The 21469-nt window shown below is 44.4% G+C and overlaps 1 protein-coding gene across 1 annotated transcript in view; it reads left to right on the top strand.

The window, feature by feature from the left end:
• The first annotated feature begins 3015 nt into the window (after window positions 1-3015).
• The window catches only part of Dhx8 (DEAH-box helicase 8), a 37138-nt gene continuing 18684 nt past the window's right edge, over window positions 3016-21469 (top strand). The window contains exons 1-11 of the mRNA XM_051178506.1: window positions 3016-3213; window positions 8957-9042; window positions 9894-9966; window positions 10289-10374; window positions 12031-12140; window positions 12475-12873; window positions 14410-14554; window positions 14646-14849; window positions 15484-15571; window positions 18245-18342; window positions 20052-20199. Of these exons, the coding sequence (XP_051034463.1) occupies window positions 3066-3213; window positions 8957-9042; window positions 9894-9966; window positions 10289-10374; window positions 12031-12140; window positions 12475-12873; window positions 14410-14554; window positions 14646-14849; window positions 15484-15571; window positions 18245-18342; window positions 20052-20199 (1585 nt within the window). The 5' untranslated portion in view covers window positions 3016-3065. The remainder of the gene's footprint in view (window positions 3214-8956; window positions 9043-9893; window positions 9967-10288; window positions 10375-12030; window positions 12141-12474; window positions 12874-14409; window positions 14555-14645; window positions 14850-15483; window positions 15572-18244; window positions 18343-20051; window positions 20200-21469) is intronic.

Below are 21469 nucleotides of genomic sequence, written 5' to 3'. Positions count from 1 at the left end.
GGCTAGCTCTGTTTTCAGTATTAACCCATTTCTATCAATCTAAGTATTTCCACGTGGTCTTATCTTACTGGAGAGAGGGTCCAGAGTTCTGCTCCTTTGGTCCTACATTTTGAATCCCCTTCTCTAACTGTTGTTGATGATGATGATGGTTGTGTGTGCATGCAGATGCATGTGTGCCAAAGAGTACAAATGGAATCAAGGGTTGTTCTCTTCTTCAGTCATGGGCTCTGGGAATGGAACTCAGTTTTGCTCAGGCTTGTGCTGTGAACACGGTCGGCGGCGGAATGGTCGTGCCGGCCTTACCTTCACTTGCTAAGGAAACTTGTTTATTAACTTATTAGCGTGGGTATGTCGCAGGGTGAGTGAAGGTCAGCGGACACAACCTTGTTGTCAGTTCTCTCCTTCCACCTTTGCCTGCCGAGCCATCTTTATCAGGCCTTTGCTCACTTTTGAACTCATTTGTTTCCATGTGTCTTATAGGGATTTGGGGGCCAGACTCCAGGAATACATGTTTAGACTGTTCTGAGGGGAAAGGTATCCTGGTAGGCTGGAGTCAGGGAGTACCACAAAGTCACACTTCACAACAAACCTCACACAAGAGATTTGTTGGGAAAGACACACAGGGCGCTGCCTCTGCTTTTGACAAAGCAGCAAAGAACAGAGCTGGAGGTGGGCTTTATACAGTGTTTCTAGGGGTGGGGAGAGCTTTCCAGGAGGCCTGGGATTGGTGGAGAGCTTTCCAGGGGGCCTGGGATTGGTGGAGAGCTTTCCAGGGGGCCTGGGATTAGTGGGGTTTTATGATCTGGTTTGGGGGCAAGTTGAGGGATTGGTGGGATCTCCTAGCCTGATCTGGGCCTTGCTACCCCCCTCCCTGTCCCCCACCCACCCACCTATATGGTGGGGCTTGGCTGCTTGCATCTCTAGGAGCTGGAAATGGCCATTAGAGGCCTGGGCACTTGCACCTCAAGGTTCTTCCTTTTACAGTTGTGAGCTGCCGTATAGGTGGGTGCTGGGAATTGGATCCAGGGTCCTCTGGAAGAATAGTCAGCGCTTCCAACCACTCAGCCATCTCTCCAGCTCCACCTTGCATGCTTTTATATGGTTCTGGGGATTTAACCCAGGGCTTCCTGCATGCTGAGCAAGCACTCTACCAACTGAGCTACAACCCCAGTGTTCAAAATAAAGTGAAACACATCTTTCTGTTTCTATTCACTATTAAGACATAAATACAATTCTCAAACGATTCTAAAAGCTCACACAGTATTTACTGTGACTACATATTATGATTCTATAGCCCTTTTGTTTGTTGACAGGGTCTTTCTTGCTATTCAGCGTAGGCTGGCTTTGAACTCACCATTAGCTAAAGCTGCCCTTCAACTCATGCGGTCCCTGTCTCTGCAAAGTGCTGGGATTTGTCAGCCATGTACCATACTTGCTATATGGAGTATTTTCTCTTAGCTCTGGCTGTTTTAGAACTCACTCTGTAAACCAGGCTGGCCTCAAAGTCACAGAGATCCACCAGCCTCTGCCTCCCACGTGATGGGATTAAAGGTGTGTCCACCCCCTACCCCCAAACACACACACACACACACACACACACACACACACACACACACACACACACACAAATGAGCTTTTAAAGCAGTTTCTTGCCTGGCTGTGGTGGCCACACCTTCAATCCTAGTACTTGGGAGGCAGAGGCTAGCCTGGTTTACAGGACAGCCAACACAGAGAAGCCCTGTCTCAAAAGACCTTTCAAACCAACCAACTAAACAAACACCAGCTCCCTATCCCTGCCTCTTCCTGTTAAATGTTAAAAGTGCAGCTGTATAGAAATATGAAGTTTTAGTAGCAAAATAGGAGCAGAGAAAGGAGGGTCAAGTGGAATAAGCTCTTGAAATTTCAACTCCAGGCTATGCTGGCAGGTGAGTGTGTCATCAAGGGCAAAGTTTTCCCATTTTATTTACTGGGAGGAGGAGGAAGAAAAGGGAAAGGCACTAGGAACTCAGATGGCTGGCGCAGTACTAAGTCCTTGGGACCGTGGAAGCCCGGAGCTGTTGGAGGCAGTAAGAACCACTATGGTGATCCCCCTGCCTGTCTCACTATGTAGCTCTGGCTGGCCTCCAACTCACAGAGATTGGCCTGCTTCTGGGCAGAGGGGACTTGTTTTCTTTCTTTTGATTGATGGGAGGGCTGTTCACTTTGGGGGAGGAGTTTCCTTATTTCTCCCACAGAGTGCTGTGATGCGTGACCCTTCACTGGCACGGTAAGGCTCCGCCAAAGGGAAAAGAGTTGGGACACCTGAAGTTATGACCTCAGGTTCACAGCATAGCTAACTTGTAGGGGGACGGGTTCTCAGAGGACCGAGGGTAATGGCAACAGCAGTGCTGAGACCAGCTTTACCGGGACACTGTCTCAGTTTTGGGGTATAATAGCAACTACCGTTTGCGGTGTGCCTACTCTGGGTCAGCCTCTTTGCATAGCTATTTCATTTGGTCTTTACCTAAGCCATTTATTTAGACCGTGATTTCCTAGTCTACAGAAGAGAAACCAGAATTCATCGTCTGCTGGTGGAAGAGTCATTTGAGATGGCTTGATAAGAGGTCATAAACTGGACGGTCAGGGACTATACACATCACACATCAATCTTGCTCTTCCTCCAAAGCTTTTCGGTCCCAACCCACCCCCCCAAAAAAAAACAAAAACAAAAACAAAAACAAAAAAACCCCCGAGATTCTATTGCGCAGGCACAGACCGTTCCGGCGTGCGTCTTCGAGGGGCCCCTTGCACAGGCCAAGGTCGCCCTCTGCTGTCATAGTGTGGAAGCGCGCTGAGCGTGACCGTTAAGGAACCTAAGAGTCCTCTGGCCCGATAGAGGGCGCCATGCAACGTACAGCGCAACTCAGTGTGTGTGGCCCTTCTGGGAGAACTTCCTGTCTGATCTCTCTGGTTCGTGCCGGGGCGTTCAGTCGCAGTAAACAAAAGAGACGTGCGCCGACCCGGAAGTGGAAACCGTAGCTTCGCGTCCTGGCCAACCGGAAGGAGACGGAAGGGGAGTTGTAGCCATGGCTGTGGCCGTGGCTACTGCCGGGGTCCTAATGGGCTCTGAGCCCGGCCCCGCGGAAGAGCTCGCTAAACTCGAGTACCTGTCTTTGGTGTCGAAAGTTTGCACAGAGCTGGACAATCACCTGGGCATCAACGACAAGGATCTGGGTGAGCTGAAGGGGGTCCCTGTGGTTGATGGGCCTAGTGTGTGTTTATCATCGTGACTTGGGCTCCGGGAACCTGCGGCAGTGGCTTCTGCTTGAGAGCCCTCCGGACCGAGCTGTTAGAAACCATTCCTTAGAGCTACCGTCTCTGCTTGATTTTTGTTTTTCAGCTCTGGGTGGTTTACAGCTTTAACAATAGCAGCGGCCCCCTCAAAGATGATGATGGTGATTATGGCCGATGTTTTTTAGAAGCTTACAAGATATTATTATGGGTAGCTCTCCATCTACATTATTTTGTTTGGTCTTCGCTACCCGGAGGCAGCAGTCAGCATCTACACTTCGAACTGTGTTTTTTTTTTTTTTTTTTTTTTTTTGGGGGGGGGGGGGGGTTTCGAGACAAGGTTTCTCTATATTGATTTGGAGCCTTTCCTGGAACTAGCTCTGTAGACCAGGCTGGCCTCGAACTCACAGAGATCCACCTGCCTCTGCCTCCCAAGTGCTGGGACTGAAGGTGTGCACCACCAACGCCTGGCTTGAACTGTGTTCTTGACTATTCACATATTCTTATCTGTCAAACACCAGTCATTAGATGTTTAGGAGCAAACTATGACTAGGGAACCCAAACAGAAATTAAGGAAGGCTAGGAATCCAAATTTCATACACATATATGGAGTCTTTATGTATATACATATACATATACATATACATTTATATATATAGTCTTTACGAAAACGAGAGGGCGCGTTTGCTTGTGAGTCGGGCGTATGGGACACAATTCCATTTGATGGGTATGGGTTGCCTCATTTGTTGTCACAGGAGAAAATGGTTGCAGGTGGAGGGAGATTTAGAGATTGGTGGTAAAAGATGGGTGAAAGAGTGTTACCTATTTTTTATTTTTACATAAGCATTCTCTTTCCCCTTTATGTGTATGGGTGTTTTGTCTGCATGTGTGTCTGTGAATCACATGGGTGCTTGGGGTCTGCAGAGGCCAGAAGAGGGTTTCAGATCCCCTGGGACTAGAATTAGAGACAGCTGTGGTCCAACTAACTTGTGGGTATTGGGAATAGAACCTGAGTCCTCTGGAAGAGCAGTCAGTGCTATTAACCTGTGAGGCAGCTCTCTAGCCCCAAGTATTTTATATATGAGTGTTTTGTCTGTGTGTATCAGCTGTGTGCATGGTGCCCTCAGAAGGCTTTGGATGCCTTGAAACTAGATTTATAAATTGTTGTGAACTGCTAGGTGTGTTCTGGGAATCAAACTAAGAGCAGCCAGTGCTCTCCCTCCTCCAACTCCCCCACCTCCACCCCCCACAGATAGGTAGGGGTGTGTGTCTGTGTGAGTGTGTGTGTAGTAGCCTTGGCTGTCCTGAAACTCGCTCTGTAGACCAGGCTGGCCTTGAACTCACAGAGATCTACCTGCCTCTGCCTCTTGAGAGCTGGAATTAAAGGCATTCGACACCACCACCCAGCTGCAGCCAGTGCTCTTAATTGCAGAGCTAGCTCCATTTCCCCTCCCGTCAGTCTGTCTGAGTACCTGTCTGTCTATTTATTTATTGAGACTGTGTCTCAGTGTATATCTCTTTCAGGTGTAGAAATCAAAATGTAGACTAAGCTGGCCTTGAACTCAAGTCATTTGCCAGTGGTGGAATTAAAGATGTTGGCAGCAAACCGTGAACACAGTTGTTTTTTTGTTTGTTTGTTTTATTTATTTTGAGACAGTTTCTCTGTGTAGACCAGGCTGGCCTTGAACTCACAGAGGAGATCTGCCTGTCTCTGCCTCACTGCTGGGATTAAAGGCATGCACCAACACTGCCTGACAAGACAGCTTTTGAAGTGAACATGGGAAGTCATCAAATGGAGGACTCCAGGGAAGGGGAATGTTATATAAGAGATCAGGGAGAGCTGGGAATTGGTAGAGTGCATTCATGGGCTGTGGGGTCCATTTCCAGTACTTCCAAAGTAAATAATACACAAACCACAACAAAACCCTGACAAAAGAAACCCAGAGGGACCACAGGAGTCAGATTTGGGACTTGAAGTGAACTGTTTCTTACCTGTGAAAGTTAGCAGATGGTACCTAAAATGTTCCACAGCCAGTATATTTTAGGTCATGTTTTCTCTCAGTCAAGGTGTGCCTATTTTGTACAGATTTAGCATCCCTAATGTGGAAATCCAAAATCACTACTTTGAGCTCCAACATGAATCTGCCAATGTGAATGTTCTGTTGTCAGCTTTGAGATTAGCTCTTTGAGTTAGTGTCCTAAATATCATTTATTTTTCTTTCTACCTTTCTCTAAAGAATTTGGTTGAAGTTAATATTGCCTGGGTTCCAACCCTGGCTTCATCAATTACTGTGTAGGATGCTATTTCAAACATCAGGACAATAGTGACAGCCTATTTAGATTGTTGTAAAAGTATTGGAAATAACAGTGGTTGACAGACAAGTAAGGTTTACAGTATATCAACAAAGCCAGGCATTGGTGGCACACACCTTTAATTCCAGCACTGGGGAGGCAGAGGCAGTCGGATCTCTGGAGACCAGCCTGGTCTACAAGAGCTAGTTCCAGGACAGCCTCCAAAGCCACAGAGCAACCCTGTCTGGAAATAAACAAACAAACAAATGTATTAACTATGAGCATTTTCTTTTTCTGAGACAGGTTTTCTTTGTGTAAGAGATCTGGCTGTCCTGGAATTCACATTGCAGATCAGGCTGGCCTCAAACTCACAGAGATCCGTCTGTCTCTGCCTCCTGAGTGCTAGGATTAAAGGCGTGTGCCACCACTGCCCAGCAACTATAGGCATTCTTATTAACTTGTAATTAAGTGGCTGGGTGGTATTTGGCTTTTTCTGAATGTCATAAAAAATTAATGGCAGCCAGGCAGGCACCTACAATCTCAGGTTTTGGGATGTGGAAGCTGGATGATTAGTAATTCCAAAGTCATACATAGATAATCTGAATGTGGCTTGGGTGTGTATGTGAATCAGGAGTATGACTCTGTCTCAAAACAATAAAACTAAGTACAGTAAATAATGTGTCCCATAAATATATACTTGTACATGTTTTTGAAGATTTATTTTTAACTATGTATATGTGTGCTTGTGTGGGTGTGTACACATGTGCTTGGGATCCCCTGGAACTGGAATTACAAGCAGTTGTGAGCATCCTGATGTGGGAACTGGAAACTGAAATATGTTCTTCTGCAAGCAGAGGTTGTGCTCTTTAATTGTTGAGCCATCTCTTTAGCCCCTATGCTGTTATTTTTCTTTAATTTAAATTTTTTACTGTCTGGATATATGGTACATTGGTTAAGAGCCACTGTTTTTGCAGGGAACCTGAGTTCAGTTCCTAGCACTCACATCAGATGGCTCATAACCACCTCTAGCTGCAGCTCCAGGAAATCTGATGCCTTCTGGTCTCCAAGGGTATCTTCATGCATGTATGCATACTTACTATCTTAGGTACCATTTTATTGCTATGAAGAGACACCATAACCAGCTCTTATAAAATAATGTTTGATTGGAGGCTTGCTTATGGTTTCAAAGGGTTAGTCCATTATCATCATGGCAGGGAATGTAGTGGCAGGCAGGCAGGATGCTGGAGAAGTAGCTGAGAGCTCACATCCTGGTCTACAGGTAGAAAGAGAAGAAACACACACACACACACAGGCCACAGACACTGGTCCTGGCATGGGCTTTTGAACACCCCCCCCCCCCATCTCCTCTAACAAGGCCACACTTCCTAATCCTTCCCAAAGAGTTCCACTAACTGGGAACCAGGCATCCAAATCTATGAGCCATTCTCTTCAAACCACACTTACTCAGCTTGAAGATTGTATCATTTAGTAATAGCCAGCTGGTTTCTTATGTATAGATTGGGTCTGACCTTCCAGAAACAGTGGAAAGTGTTCTTCCCTTTGTGCGTGTGTGCGTGCGCGCATAGGCTTGTGTTTTCATGTGTTGTTCCTTAGAGACTGTGTCAGTGTGCATAGTTGCCAGCTTTATGATAACAGGGTATGCACTGTCTGGGACAAATCAGTCTTTCCGGTTTAAAGTATTCGGTAACATGGCTGAACATTTTCTATCTTTTCATTTATAAAACCCACTGAACACACACACACACACACATATATATGAACAATCTCATCTCAGCCATTTATGTTTTCTTCCTAGGGCTTGTTTTTTTTTTTTTTTGTTTGTTTGTTTGTTTTCCTTCTTTCCCAGTAGCCCATTTCTGTTCCCAGGCAGGGTTCTACTATATAGTTCTGTCTGTCCTGGAACTCACTATATAAAATGGCCAGGCTGGACTCAGACTCAGAGATCAGTCTGCCTCTTCCTCCTATGTGCTGGGATTAAGGTTATGTATCATTATAGCTGTTTTTTTAATTTTTTTAGGTGTGTATGTATGTTTTGCCTGCATCTATGTTTGTGTACCATTTTCATGCAGTGCCAGTAGACGCCAGGAGAGGGCGTTGGACCCCTTGAAACTTACATTACAGACAGTTGGGAGCCTCTATTTAAGTGCTGAGAATTGAACCCAGGTCCTCTGGAGGATCAGCCAGTGCTCATAACTGCTGAGCCATTTCTCCAGCCTTGATATTCCTCTATTAATTTACAATCTTTATTTTGATGTCTATCCCTGATGCAATCCTTTCTTGGGACACAAGAACTTGGAATGGCTACTCTTTGAACTCACTTTGTGGCCTGGTACTCAGCATGTGTTTTGCTATTTTTTCTCCTTATCTTACTTTCAACTACTGGCCAGGAACCTCAGCCTGCTTTCCCTGGTGCTCTGGGCTTTCTCAGTGTTTCTCTGACCTCTTCCTAAACTAAAAGACATGGCTTTCATCTCCCTCCCCTAGTAACTGCCAGGAATTTCAGCTTGTGTGTCTTGATGTTTGCTTTCAAACACCAGTGAAATTTTCCCTGAGCTTCAAAAACTAAATAAAAATAGTTTCTTGGGGCTGGAGAGATGGCTCAGTGGTTAAGAGCAGCAGGGGCTATTCTTCCAGAGGACCTGAGTTAGATCCCTGAAAACCACACTTGTGTGGTGGCTCACAACTGTCTGTAACTCCAGTCACAGAGGGTGAGCACCTTCTTCTGGCTTCCGCAGGCACCAGGCATGAGTGTGGTACACGGACATATATGCAGGCAAAACACCTGTCTTGGTTAGGATTTCTATTTGCTGTGAAGAGACACCATGACCACAGCAACTCTTACAAAGGAAAACATTTAATTGGGTGCCTTACAGTTCAGAGATTCAGTCCATTATCATCGTGGTGGGACATGGTGACATGCAGGCAGACATGGTGCTGGAGAGTCCATTTTCATCGTGGTGGGACATGGTGGCGTGCAGGCAGACATGGTGCTGGAGAGGTAGCTGAGAGTCCTATGTCTTGCACAGGCAACCAGAAGTGAATTGAGACACTGAGTGGTATCTTGAACATATGAGAGACCTCAAAGCCTGCCTCCACGGTGACACACTTTCTCCAACAAGACCACAGCTACTCCATCAAGGCCGCACCTCTTAATAGTGCCACTCTCTTTGGGGGCCATTTTCTTTCAAATCACAGCACCCATAAAATAAATTATTTTAAAAAATAGATTTTTTTCATTTGTTCTAAGTAGATTGTACTTTTAAAGATAATTGGGTAATTTGATCAGTTTTTAACATACTTAAAACAATTTCTGGATGGAGTTCCCATTTTTAATTCCTTTAAAAACATTTTTTTTTTTTTTTTTCATTTACAGCTGAATTTGTGATCAGTCTTGCTGAGAAAAATACCACATTTGATACTTTCAAGGCTTCTCTGGTCAAAAATGGAGCAGAATTCACAGTATGTATATCTGAAGATAATTTGGGTTTTTCTCCCCCCTTTTTGTTTTGGTGTTGCTACTAAGTTTAATTTTTTTTTTTTTTGAGACAGGGTTTCTCTGTGGCTTTGGAGGGTGTCCTGGAACTAGCTCTTGTAGACCAGGCTGGTCTCTAACTCACAGAGATCCACCTGCCTCTGTCTCCTGAATGCTGGGACTAAAGGTGTGTGACACCAATGCTCAGCTCTGTTTAGATTTTGATAGAACTAAAGGATTTTTCAAGTAGGAAGGAGACAGTTTGTACATATCAATTAATAAGCCATCATCTGCCATGCTGGTGAGGGAGCCGGATTTTCAGGGATGCTTTCCTAGAAGGATGCAGGAGGACTTCCATCAGTAAGTCTCTGGGGAGGTCTATGCTCTTCTTTTGTGCTCAGGAAGTTAGGAACAAGAGTCTAGGCTTTGATCTAAGCCAATGGTTCTCAACCTCCTAACACTTTGACCCTTTAATATAGCTTCTCATGTTCTGGTGACTCTCAGCCATAAAATTATTTTCATTGCTAGTTCATAACTAATTTTGCTACTATTATGAAGTACATTGTAAATGTCTGTTTCCTGGTGGTCTTAGGTGACCCTTGTGAAATGGTCATTTGATCCCAAAAGGGGTCCTGATCCCCAGGTTGAGAACCACTGGCTAAGTTATTATTCTAGCTTCATGCTATCCCAGGGTGACCTTTCGTGTTTTTCTTGCTGTAGTCAGCTCAGTTCAAGTGCACACACACGCTTCCCTGCAGCACGTCCTTTGACTTCCCCTGTAACATTTAGTCACGGATCCAGAGGCTGATGTCATGTCTCATGCTTCTTTTTTTCAAAGGATTCTCTTATTAGCAACCTGTTGCGACTCATACAAACCATGCGGCCTCCGGCAAAGCCTTCTAATAGCAAAGGTAAGCAGGTCTCCCAGCTGAGCTGAGCCTCCAGAGAGGTCTAGATGCTGACCACCATGTAAATGCACTTTGCTTTCTGCTATTGCTAGCAAGGGAATGCTCTGGTCAGATTCTGAATCATTCAAATGAGGACGGACATGCTTCTCCCCTCCCCCATGATCAGAGCTTGTTGAGGCTTTCAGTCATTGGATTCAGACAATTCAGTTGTTTCTAGTAATTATGAATATGTCTCATTGGATACAACTAAGGTTGAAGTTCTTTTATTAACCAGTAATAATATTAACTATGTCTTTCTTTTTTTTAAACCTTTCAATGAACTAAGATCCAGTTGTTAAACCCAAAACTGAAAAGGAAAAGCTGAAGGAACTCTTCCCTGTCCTTTGCCAGCCAGACAACCCTTCAGTGCGGGTATGAATGCTCTTGGGGAATGTCTACCCTGGTGTGTGCTCTGTCCCTTTGCATCTCCTTAGCAGCAGTGTGAATTTTAACCTTGTCTGTTGTGTGATGCTTTTCCAGTAAGACTATAAATGAAAGATCCAGAGAATGACAGTCAAGGGCTGTGAGCTTGGGGACTTGAAGCAGTGCTGAGGGATATGACATGACTTTAGATTTGGACAAAGGTGCCCAGCATGCACAATTAGATTATTTTTTCTGTATTAAAGGATGTAATTTTTGAAATGTTTTATTTGTAAAATTTTCATTTTATGCTAGGTGTTCTGGTGAATCCTTTTCATTCTAGCATTTGGGAGACAGGCAGGAGGATCTCTGAGTCCAAGGCCAGCCTGATTTATATATCAAGTTACAGGACAGCCAGGGCCACATAGAGAGACTGTTTAAAAACAATATAAAAAATCCATTTTAGAAGGAATTTACTGAGTTCCTGTTAATCCCAGGAGAAAAACCACTGACCCAAATCATGGCTAAATTAATCAAAGTAGGCAATTAATTAAAGCATGCTGTTTTTTATTGGTGTACACGGGCTGCTTCTCTCTAAGGCGAGATTCAAGAGGTTAGCACTGGACATGGAGAAGATAGATTTTATGATAGCTCAGGGGTAGGGGGCTTCCAAATGGGGGATTTGGCAGGCACATGGGTGGGGCTATAGAAGCAGAACATGACAAGGTAGTCAGAACCTTTGAAACAAAGATAGGGGTGCAAGAGGGTCATAACAACCCCCTGAAACAAAGATGTAATTGCCATTCCGGGAACAGGTAGTACAGAACCATTTGTAGTTATGGTTACAGGTGGGCATAGCCCAGTCCTTGAGAAACAGGTTTAATCATAAATAGGAATGAACCTAGTTTATCTTTACTATAAGATGGCTTTCAAGCTCAAGGTGGAGGCCGGTTTGTTCTTTAGACCTGTTGTGTGACAAGCACTACTCTTAAGTACTGGGTAGGTAACAGTAAAAAGGATAGGGCTTTATGCCTTTTTACAGATTATATGCTATTTTGGGAGGGAGAGTAGGAAACTAGCATATAAGTTGCCTGCCTAGTGGGAAAGAGAGACAGGCAGTAAACAAGTGGGTATTAGTGTACCCTGTTATCTACAGGGGGTTGGTTCAGAACCCCGAGGTGCCAAGATCTGATGCTCAAGTTCCTCAGGCAAAATGGGTGTAATATTTGCTGCATCCCTCTCACACATTTTACATTGTTTCTAGATTACCCAATACAGTGTAAGTACATGTAGGTAGCCGCTAGGCCAGACTGTGTAGGGAGTCAAGGAAAACTGTAAATGTGCAATTGGCCGAGTCCAGGATAGTGTCAATACAGAGGACCAATAAATAGTCTGTGTCACTGTGGATAGCAGTAAGAACTATGGAAAGTAATCAAAGGGAAGCAAGAAAGGGAATGCAGAAAGAGTGTTGCTTTTTAAAAGTGTTGATGTCTGGAGCTGGAGAGATGGCTCAGTGGGTAGATACTTGTCACCATGCCTGACAACCTGAGTTTGACCCCAGGACCCACATCATGTTAGAAGAAGAGAGCTGTCTGCTGCAGGCTAATGATGTGATAGTGGGCAGATTTCTTTTTCTCCTCATTACTTTGCTGATCTCTGACCTGGCAGACCATGTTGGATGAGGAAGATGTGAAAGTTGCTGTGGATGTCTTGAAAGAGCTGGAAGCTTTAATGCCCAGTGCAGCAGGCCAAGAGAAACAGAGAGACACAGAGCACAGGTTTGTCCCTCCAGTCCTTGTCCTGCTCATTTACTTGTTTTAGTATACTGTGGCAGTTGAATTAGAGGACCTGTTAAGCAAACCCTGGGGCAAGTGTGTAGATTGGGTTTTCATTGTTCCATGCCAAAAAGGTGTTCAGAAGTTAGAAATTGGAGCTAAGGAGGCCAGCTCTATGGCCGGAATCATTTCTGGCCTGTGGGGATGTGGTAGTCATTGAAATTCCTATCCAGCTCAGTAGTTAGAGGGTGCCTAGCTTACACATAGTGGCACTGTGCTACTATGAGGTGAAATTGGGTTGATTTATTTTTCAAACAGGTACTTGTTGATTTATTAGGGACAGGACAAAGAAGAAGAAGAGGAGTCGGAGCCGAGACCGCGACAGAGACCGAGACCGGGACAGGGACCGAGACAAGGACCGAGAGCGAGACAGAGACAGAGACCGAGATAGAGACCATAAACGCAGGCACCGATCCCGCTCTCGGTCACATTCCAGGACCCGGGAGAGGACTAAGGGGAAGTCTAGATACCGGTCCAGGAGTAGAAGTCAGAGTCCTTTCAAAGATCGGAAAGACCGGGAAAACCGGGAAAAGTATGGGGAGAGGAATCTGGACAGATGGCGGGATAAACATGTAGACCGCCCTCCCCCTGAAGAGCCTGCCATTGGGGACATTTACAATGGCAAAGTGACCAGCATCATGCAGTTTGGTTGCTTTGTGCAGCTGGAGGGCCTAAGGTAAGGCCTAAGGTAATGGTTGGTATTCTTTCACATCAGCACTACTGAGGTAGGAGTGTGTGTTCATACTCTCCGAAGCTGAGCAGTTACACTTTAGTCATTCAGGGTTACCAGGGTCCTTAGAAAGTTTTCACTGTTTGTTATTTTTGAGATGGAGTCTGTCTGCCCTGGCTGTCCTAGAATTCTCTTATGTAGACCAGGCTAGCCTCAAACTCACAGGGATCCACCCTCCATGTTGGGGTTTTGTTTTTTTTTTTTTTGTTTTGTTTTGTTTTTTTTTTTGTTTTTTGTAGTGCTGTGCTTCACATTTAGGATCTTGAGTATAGTAGGCAGGTTCCCTGCCACATTCTTAGCCTTAGATTCTTTTTTGTATTTGAAATGTTCCAGTTCCATTTATTCCTTCCCCGGCCATCAGGAGATCTTCCTTTTGCTGGTCATGACAGTGAGATGACGCCTCCCTTCCCCTCAGTCATTGTCTTTTCTTTGGAGGGGCTGTAATGCTAACACTATCTCATTGTTTGACCAACTTCTTGGTGCTGCTTTGTGAGCTTAAGCCCCTTCCTCCTCCTCCTTTCCACATGCATGTGTCCATGTTCATGTGTGAGTGAGTGTGTGTATGTATGTGCGCACACGCACACCTGTATATGAGGTGAACATGGAAGCCAGATGTTGATGTTGGATGATTTCCCTAACTGCACTCTGGTAGATTGTTTTTTTGTTTGTTTGTTTTGGTTTTTCAAGATAGGCTTTCTCTGTGTAGCCCTGACTGTCCTGAAAGTCTCTGTAGACCAGGCTGGCTTTGAACTCAGATCCGCCTGCCTCTGCCTCCTGAGAGCTGGGATTAAAGGAGTGTGCTGCCACACCCAGCTTCTACCTTAGCTTTTGAGACAGGGTCTCTCACTGACCCTGAGGTTGCTGATTAGGCTGGACTGGCTGGCCAGTAAGTACTAGGGACCCTCTTGTCATTGCCTCCTGGTTGTGGGGTTACAGGCATACACTCTTGCATGGTTTTTTGTTTTATTTTGTTTTCTTTTTTTGAGACAACGTTACAATGTCAAGTAGTCCTGGCTACCCTGGAACTTATGATCTGTTTGCCTCTGCTGGATTTAAAGGCATATACTATGGTACCGGTCTGGATTTTTTTTAAAGATGTATTTGTTTGTTTTATGTGTATGAGTGTGCCTGCATGTAGTTGTGTACCATCTGCCCACCTGCATGCCCCAATGGCTTTTTTTTTCTTTTTTCTTTTTATGTGGATGCTGGGGATCCAGACTCAGGTCCTTATGCTTGTGCAGCATGCACTTAACCAACTGGGCCATCTTCCTTATCTTTTTGAGACAAAGTCTCACCATGGTAGGCAGTGTATGTAGCCTCAGACTTCTTATATATCCCAAACAGGACTGCATTTCATGGTCATCCTGCCTTGCCTCCTAGGGCAAAGGTTTCAGGCCTGTGAAGACTTGTAGTTCCCGTAGGAGTAGAGGTAGGGGAAAGGTATGTTTAGGCATATTCCAGAAGTGTCTGACTTTCTCTCAGGAAGCGATGGGAAGGCCTGGTGCACATCTCTGAGCTCCGACGGGAAGGCCGAGTGGCCAATGTGGCTGATGTTGTGAGCAAAGGCCAGAGGGTGAAGGTTAAAGTACTGTCCTTCACTGGGACCAAGACCAGCCTGAGCATGAAGGTGGGTGATATGTCCAGTCTGTTCCCACAGCTGAGGGCCCGGGGTGTGTCAGAAGATAGCATGGGACAGCACCCTTGTTATTGTGATCTAGGATGTGGATCAAGAAACAGGAGAGGATCTAAACCCAAATCGACGTCGAAATCTTGTCGGGGAGACCAATGAAGAGACATCAATGCGGAACCCTGACAGACCCACTCACCTGTCCCTCGTCAGTGCACCTGAAGTAGAAGATGACTCACTGGAGCGCAAGCGGCTCACCCGGATCTCTGACCCAGAGAAGTGGGAGATCAAACAGGTGGGGGGGGGGGTCTCAGAGGCATTCAACTTGTAGCTTGGCAGTTAGGGGTGTGGGCCTAGACACGGCAGCCCATGGTGGCTTCTGTTCACTTACTAATTGTGTGAGCCAAGTTACTGTACCTAGTGTGCCTCAGTGCCCTTAATCTGTCCACCAGGATCTGTGGTGACAGGGTAGGATTATTAGCAGAGTGAACAGAGTTGAAACTTAGTGAGTGCCTTGATTGTGGTAATTGTAGTTTTGACTTCATTGTTATTTTCTGCATTCTTTAGTAAGCATTAGAATGACCGTGTGTCAAGCTCCGTGTAACATTAGGGCCGCAATGGCAGTATTTCATAGTTCTGTCCTTAGGGAACTCGTTGTTCAGTACGGCAGAGACAGTATTAAATAAGTAACTGTAGGGCTACATGCCACATGATCAGTGTGTGCCAGCTGCTGTGGCGAATAGGGAAGGCCTGGTAACCCTTCCTGGGGACAGTACCCCTGAGCCCATGCCTTCGGCACCATGCTGTCTGTGTGCTGGGTTCCAGGAGAAGACAGTTTAGTTTCCTTGTGTGAAATCTCTGGAGTTAACAATGAGAAAGAGCCTTGCTCCTATCCTTAGTTAAAAGTGCTGCCTTCTGTCCTTTGCTAGATGATTGCTGCCAATGTTCTTTCCAAAGAAGAATTTCCAGACTTCGATGAAGAGACCGGCATTCTCCCTAAGGTGGATGATGAAGAAGGTAGTCTGCCACTTGAATTAGCTGGATGAGGGGTTGGGAGGGTGATTGGCAGATTGTGTCACTAGAGTGGACTGTTTATAGTTTAACTGAGTGGATAGTCGTCATTTGTTCCCTGAGGTCACCATTCACCTCTGGATAGACAGAAGTACTTGTTTAAATAGTGTACCTGTTAAATTCATTTACTTTTCTTGGGTCCAGTACCATTTTCTAAAAATATTTTTTGAGATTTTTTTTTTTAAAATTTGGTGTGTGTGTGTGTATACATACATACATACATACATACATACATACACACACATATACATAAATATTTTTTTTTTTTTTTTTTTTTTTTTTTTTTTGATGCAGGGTCTCTCTTATGTTGCTCTGGCCTGTCCTAGGACTTAATAGGTAGACCAGGTGGCCTTGAACTCACAAAACTCACCTGCCACTGCTGAGATTAAAGCTGCAGTGCTTGAGGAGGCCAGCAGAGGGCTAAAAATCAGATTCCTTGGAACTGGAATTACAGTGTTTTGAACTGCCATGTGGATGCTGGACTCAAACCTGCATATGTATTTCTCTACAAGAGAAACAGTGCTCTTAAATGCTCAGCCACTATGCAGTCCCTTAGTGTTTATTTAGGTTGACACTTAGAGTTACATTTTATTTGGTTCATTGCCTTGGAATAGTTTGCATGTAAATTTGTTATTCATTCATCTTTCTTTTTGCATGGGATCTCATTATGTAGTCTGAGCTAGACGGACCCCCCCCCTTTTTTTTTAAGACTTAGTTGTCTATTTTATGTATATGAGTGCTCTATCTACATGTATGTCTGCACACCACAAGAGGACATCAGATCCCACTATAGATGGTTGTGAGGCACCATGTGGTTGCTTGCAATTGAACTCAGAACTTCTATAAGAGCAGCCAGTGCTTTTAGCTGCTGAGCCACCTCTGCAGACCTAGACTGGACTCTGTGTGTGCAGACCTAGACTGGACTCTGTGTGTGCAGACCTAGACTGGACTCTGTGTATGTGTGTTTTGTTTTTTTTTGAAACAAGGTTTCACTGTGTAGCCCAGGATGCTGGAACTTGCCTTGTTGACCAGGCTGGCCTCAAACTCAGAGATCCACCTGCCTCTGCCTCCTGAGTGCTGGGATTAAAGGCATGTGCTATAATACCTAACTTTCCTACAAATATATATATATGTATGTATATGTATATGTTATATGTATATATATTATATGTATATATAATATATATATACACACATAGTTTCTGGGATTGTGTGTTGTTAGTTGTTGTTGTTGTTGTTATTATTATTATTATTATTATTATTATTATTATATGCATTGGCCTTTTGCCAGCATGCATGTCTATGTGAGCGTGTTAGATCTTGGAGTTACAGACAGTTGTGAGCCACCATGTGAGTGCTGGGAATTGAACTCGGGTCCTCTGGAAGAGCAGTCAGTGCTCTTAACTGCTGAACCATTACTTCATTTACAGGCATGGCTCTTAATCTGTATATACTGTTTTTTTATTGGTGGTGCTAGGAATTGATTTGGCCTTGCATACTAGCAGGTGCTCTATCACTGAGCTACAGCTCTTTTCATCTTTTTTTTTCTTATTTTTCTTTGTTTTTTGTTTCTTTTTAAATTTTCATCTTTATGAGTAAGAATATTATGAAGTTCCTAAATTTGTCTGTTAGTACATGTGTATAAGACTTTATAGTTTTCAACATGTAGAAAAGCTAGACGTGGTGGTCACAGTTGTCACCTCAGCACTCAAGGTTGAGGCCGGGACTATTACAAGTTTGAGGTTAGCCTGGGCTAAATGGTGAGACTGTGTCACTAAGGGGAAAAAAAAAATGTTTCATATGAAGTTGGGTGGCAGATATCCTAATGCCATCTAGAATATCAGGATGGTATTCTCCCACAGGCTTGGCTTCTTTAGACAGTAGTTCTAATCAGTTCTTGGACTGGAGTAGAAATGCCCTAGAAATGGCTGAGGGGCCTGGAAGGAGAGCAGCCACCTGTGGTAGAATTTCACTTGTACTGATACCTTTTGACCTGGGAAGCTATTTCTTTTTAAGTTTTATTTGTTTTGTGTGTATGTGTAAATGTATTTGTTTGTATGCACATGTGCACATGGCCCATATATGGAAGACAAAACATCTTGTCATAGTTGGTTTGTCCTTTTATCGTTGTGTCCTGGGGACCAAACTCAGAAATATCATGTGACTTTACACATCAGTGCATCCTGCCAGTCTGGGAAGCCATTTATGTGTATGAATGTGTTTCTTTATGCATGTGTCTGTCTGTCCGTACACAAGCTCACAACTTTCAGAGTACAGCTTGCAGTACTTGATTCTCTCCTTCCACCATGTGGGTTCCAGAGATTGAACTCAGGTACCTACAGAGCCATCTTGTCAGCTTGAAATTGTTTGGTGGTTGTTTTGTTTTTTTGTGTGCACCAGTGTTTTGCCTGCATGCATGTCTGTGTGAGGGTTTCAGACCACTGAGTTACAGACAGTTGGGAGCTGCCATGTGGGTGCTGGAAATTGAACCCAGGTTCTCTAGAAGAGCAACCAGTGCTCTTAGCAGCTGAGCTGTCTCCCCAGCCCTGAATTGTTTTAATGAAAATGACTGGTCATTTTTGTCTTGTTTATGGCTAATTCTTTTTGTTGGGTTTTTAGATGAAGATCTTGAAATTGAGCTGGTTGAGGAGGAGCCTCCATTCCTGAGAGGGCACACGAAGCAGAGCATGGACATGAGCCCCATCAAGATTGTTAAGGTGGGAAGAATAGGCTTTACCTGGGAATCTCCACTAGCTTATTCTCTTGAAGTGATAACATCAGCCGTGTCAGCAGGATCCAGGCTGCCCTACTGGTAACCAGGGTCTTGTAAATGCAGAGGGATTCAGCTCTGTTGCTTTGCCTGTTTATCCTTTGTCTGCGTACATTACTGTGTTTTGAGAGAAAGCAGAGATAAATAGACTTGCTTGCTCTGCCATTATTGCTTTGTTGAGGACTTAGGGCTTGTATCTTTGGGGCCCTGCAGGGAAAAACTGCAGGAATGCAAACCAGAATCCTCAAAAATTTTGGTGTGGAAAGGATTATCTTGAAGATCTGCCAGCTCAACAAGCCCATATAATGCTCACAATGGTGGTTGGTTTGTTTGTTCTTTGAGAAAAAGTCTTACCATGAAGCCCTGGTTGGCCTGAACTCTCAGATCTCTACCTGCCTCTGCCTCCAGAGTGTACGGTAGCGAATAGCAGGTGTCAGCCACCACATCCAGCTATAGTCCACTGTAGACAGTCCTTCAGTGTTCTCATGCGGTCTCGTAACTGCTTGCATTGTTAATGATGGGAAATTCACTAACTTGTACGTAAGCATGTGCTAAATCAGACCATTAATTCTGTCTGAGGCACTCATACTGGTCTGAATTTTAGTTCTTGGGGTTATACAGAATTATTTTCATTCCTTTCCCTCCACCCACCAGTCTGTGTCTGCATGTATGAACATTTATGTGTATAGTATAGGCACGTGGCTGTGTCACAGTTCACATATGGAAGTTAGATGACAACTTGAAGCCGCAGTCCTCCCTCATCTTCCACCTTGTTCACCACAAAGATGTACACTGCACTTCCTGGCTTTGTGTGGGCTCCGGGGGGCTGAACTCAGGCCCTCGCACTTGTGGGGCATGTACTTTTCTCACTGAGGCAGCTCTCCAGTATTCTTTTTTTTTTTTTTTTTTCCTCTGTTTTGCTTGTTTTAATTTTCTTTTGTTTTTGTGTCAAGGTCTCACTGCATAACCCTGGCTAGCTTGGTACTAGTTATGTAGCCAAGGATGCCCTTAAACTCCTAGGAATCCTCCTTCTCAGCCTCTGGAGTTCTAGGATCACAGCAGTCTATACAATACTTGCTCCTGCCTTTTCCTCTGTCCTTTATGCATTTAAAAGTAACACTGTCCCTCACTGTCAGCCCTAAATAACACATAGAGACACTGTATTAAATATAAAGCTGTTGGCCTGTTACCAGTGTTTCTTATTGGCTAGCTCTGTCTTAAATATTAACCCATTTCTATCAATCTAAGTGTTTCCACCTGGTCTTATATTACCAGAGAGGAGGGTCCAGAGTTCTGCTCTTTCGGTCCTATATTTTGAATCTCCCACTACCTATTCCTGAATCTTCCTTGTCTCCTAGTCCCACCTATCTTGCTTTCCTATTGGCCAACAGTGCTTTCTTCATTAGCCAATAAGAGAAACATATTTGCAGAATGACATCTCCCATTAGCCCTTTTCTGTATTTTTAGGCAGAGTCTCAATCTTGTTGCCTTGGCTGGTCTGAAACTCACTGTGTAACCAAGCTGGTCTCAAACTCAGAGATCTACCTTCCTCTATTTCCCAAGTGCTGGGATTAATGGTGAACAGCACTGCATCAAGCCAACTTCTACCTTTTCCTAGATACTCAGTGCATGTTGCTTTTTCCTTTGCTGTTTTAGAACCCAGATGGTTCACTCTCCCAAGCAGCCATGATGCAGAGTGCCTTGGCTAAGGAAAGGCGGGAACTGAAGCAGGCCCAGAGGGAAGCCGAGATGGATTCTATACCCATGGGACTCAACAAACACTGGGTTGATCCGCTGCCTGATGGTAAGGCTCAGAAGTGTGGACCTTTTTAAAAAAATAAATCTGAGACTTTGTGTATATATAAAACAGTGTTGATACTGCAGACACAAAGTAAAAATGTAGTCTCAGTTTCTCTTTTACGTTGGAGCCTATTCATAGATTTTTTTTTTTTAATTAGTTTTAGCCAGTGGTGGTGGCACACACCTTTAATCCCAGCACTTGGGAGGCAGAGGCAGGCTGATTTGAGTTTGAAGCCAGCCTGGTCTACAGTTCCAGGATAGCCGGAGCCACTCAGAAACCCTGTATTGGGGGTGAAAAAAGAGTTCAAGGCCAAGTTCAGCTACATTGGGACAGTCTGGGCTGTATTAGATCCAATCTCAAAAACAACATCAAAGAACAAAAAGATACAGTCTTTTATGTATATGTGTGTATTTGAATGGATATATAAACGCCATGTGCTTATAGGTGCCCTTGGAGGCCGGAAGGGGGCAACACAGATCTCCTTACCTGCAGTTGTAAGCCATCTAATATGGGTGCTAGGAGCTGAAGTTGTGTTGCGTTCCATCCTTCCAACACTTTTGTCTTTTGTTTTTTAAATGTGTAGGGGTGTTGTGCCTGAATGTTATCTCTCTGTGTGTGTTCCTGTCGTCCATGGAGGTCAGAAGAGGGCTTTGGATCCCCTGAGACGAGAGTTACAAATGATTGTGAATCACCAACCATATGGGTCTTCTGTAATAGCAGTCAGTGCTCTTAATCAGGGCTATTTCTCCAGTCCTGATTTTTTTGTTTGTTTTTTGAGACAGGGTTTCCTCTGTGTAGTTTTGGAGCCTGTCCTGGATCTTGCTCTGTAGACCAGGCTGGCCTCCAACTCACAGAGATCCACTTACCTCTGCCTGCTGAGTGCTGGGATCGAAGGGGTTCACCACCACTGCCTGGCCTTTTTTTTTTTTTTTTAAAAAAGACTAGTTTCATTATGTACTTCTGGCTGGCTTTAAATTTACCGTGTAACTCAGGCTAGCCCTAAAACTTGTAGCAATACTCCTGTTTTAGCCTCCTTTGTACTGGGATTGCAGGTTTGAGCTGCCGTGACTGGCTAGAACCTAATCTTTTATAGGGTTTTATAGAGTATGTGGAGGCTTTGCATTAGATCCTTAGGAAGTCTGTGTGGATGGAATATTGTGTTTTGGGTGGCAAAGGATGAAGCAAGATTGGTAAGCTAGGGCTTTGTAGATGGTTTTAGGTGTCTGGTGTGTGTGTGTTTGTTTGTGTGTGTGTGTGTGTGTGTTTTGGGGTG

The sequence above is a fragment of the Phodopus roborovskii genome, unplaced genomic scaffold (genome assembly GCF_943737965.1).
Source record: "Phodopus roborovskii unplaced genomic scaffold, PHOROB, whole genome shotgun sequence".
Classification (NCBI taxonomy): domain Eukaryota; kingdom Metazoa; phylum Chordata; class Mammalia; order Rodentia; family Cricetidae; genus Phodopus; species Phodopus roborovskii.
The sequence above is the reverse complement of the archived record's forward strand: the minus strand, read 5'-3'. Positions and strand labels throughout refer to the sequence as shown.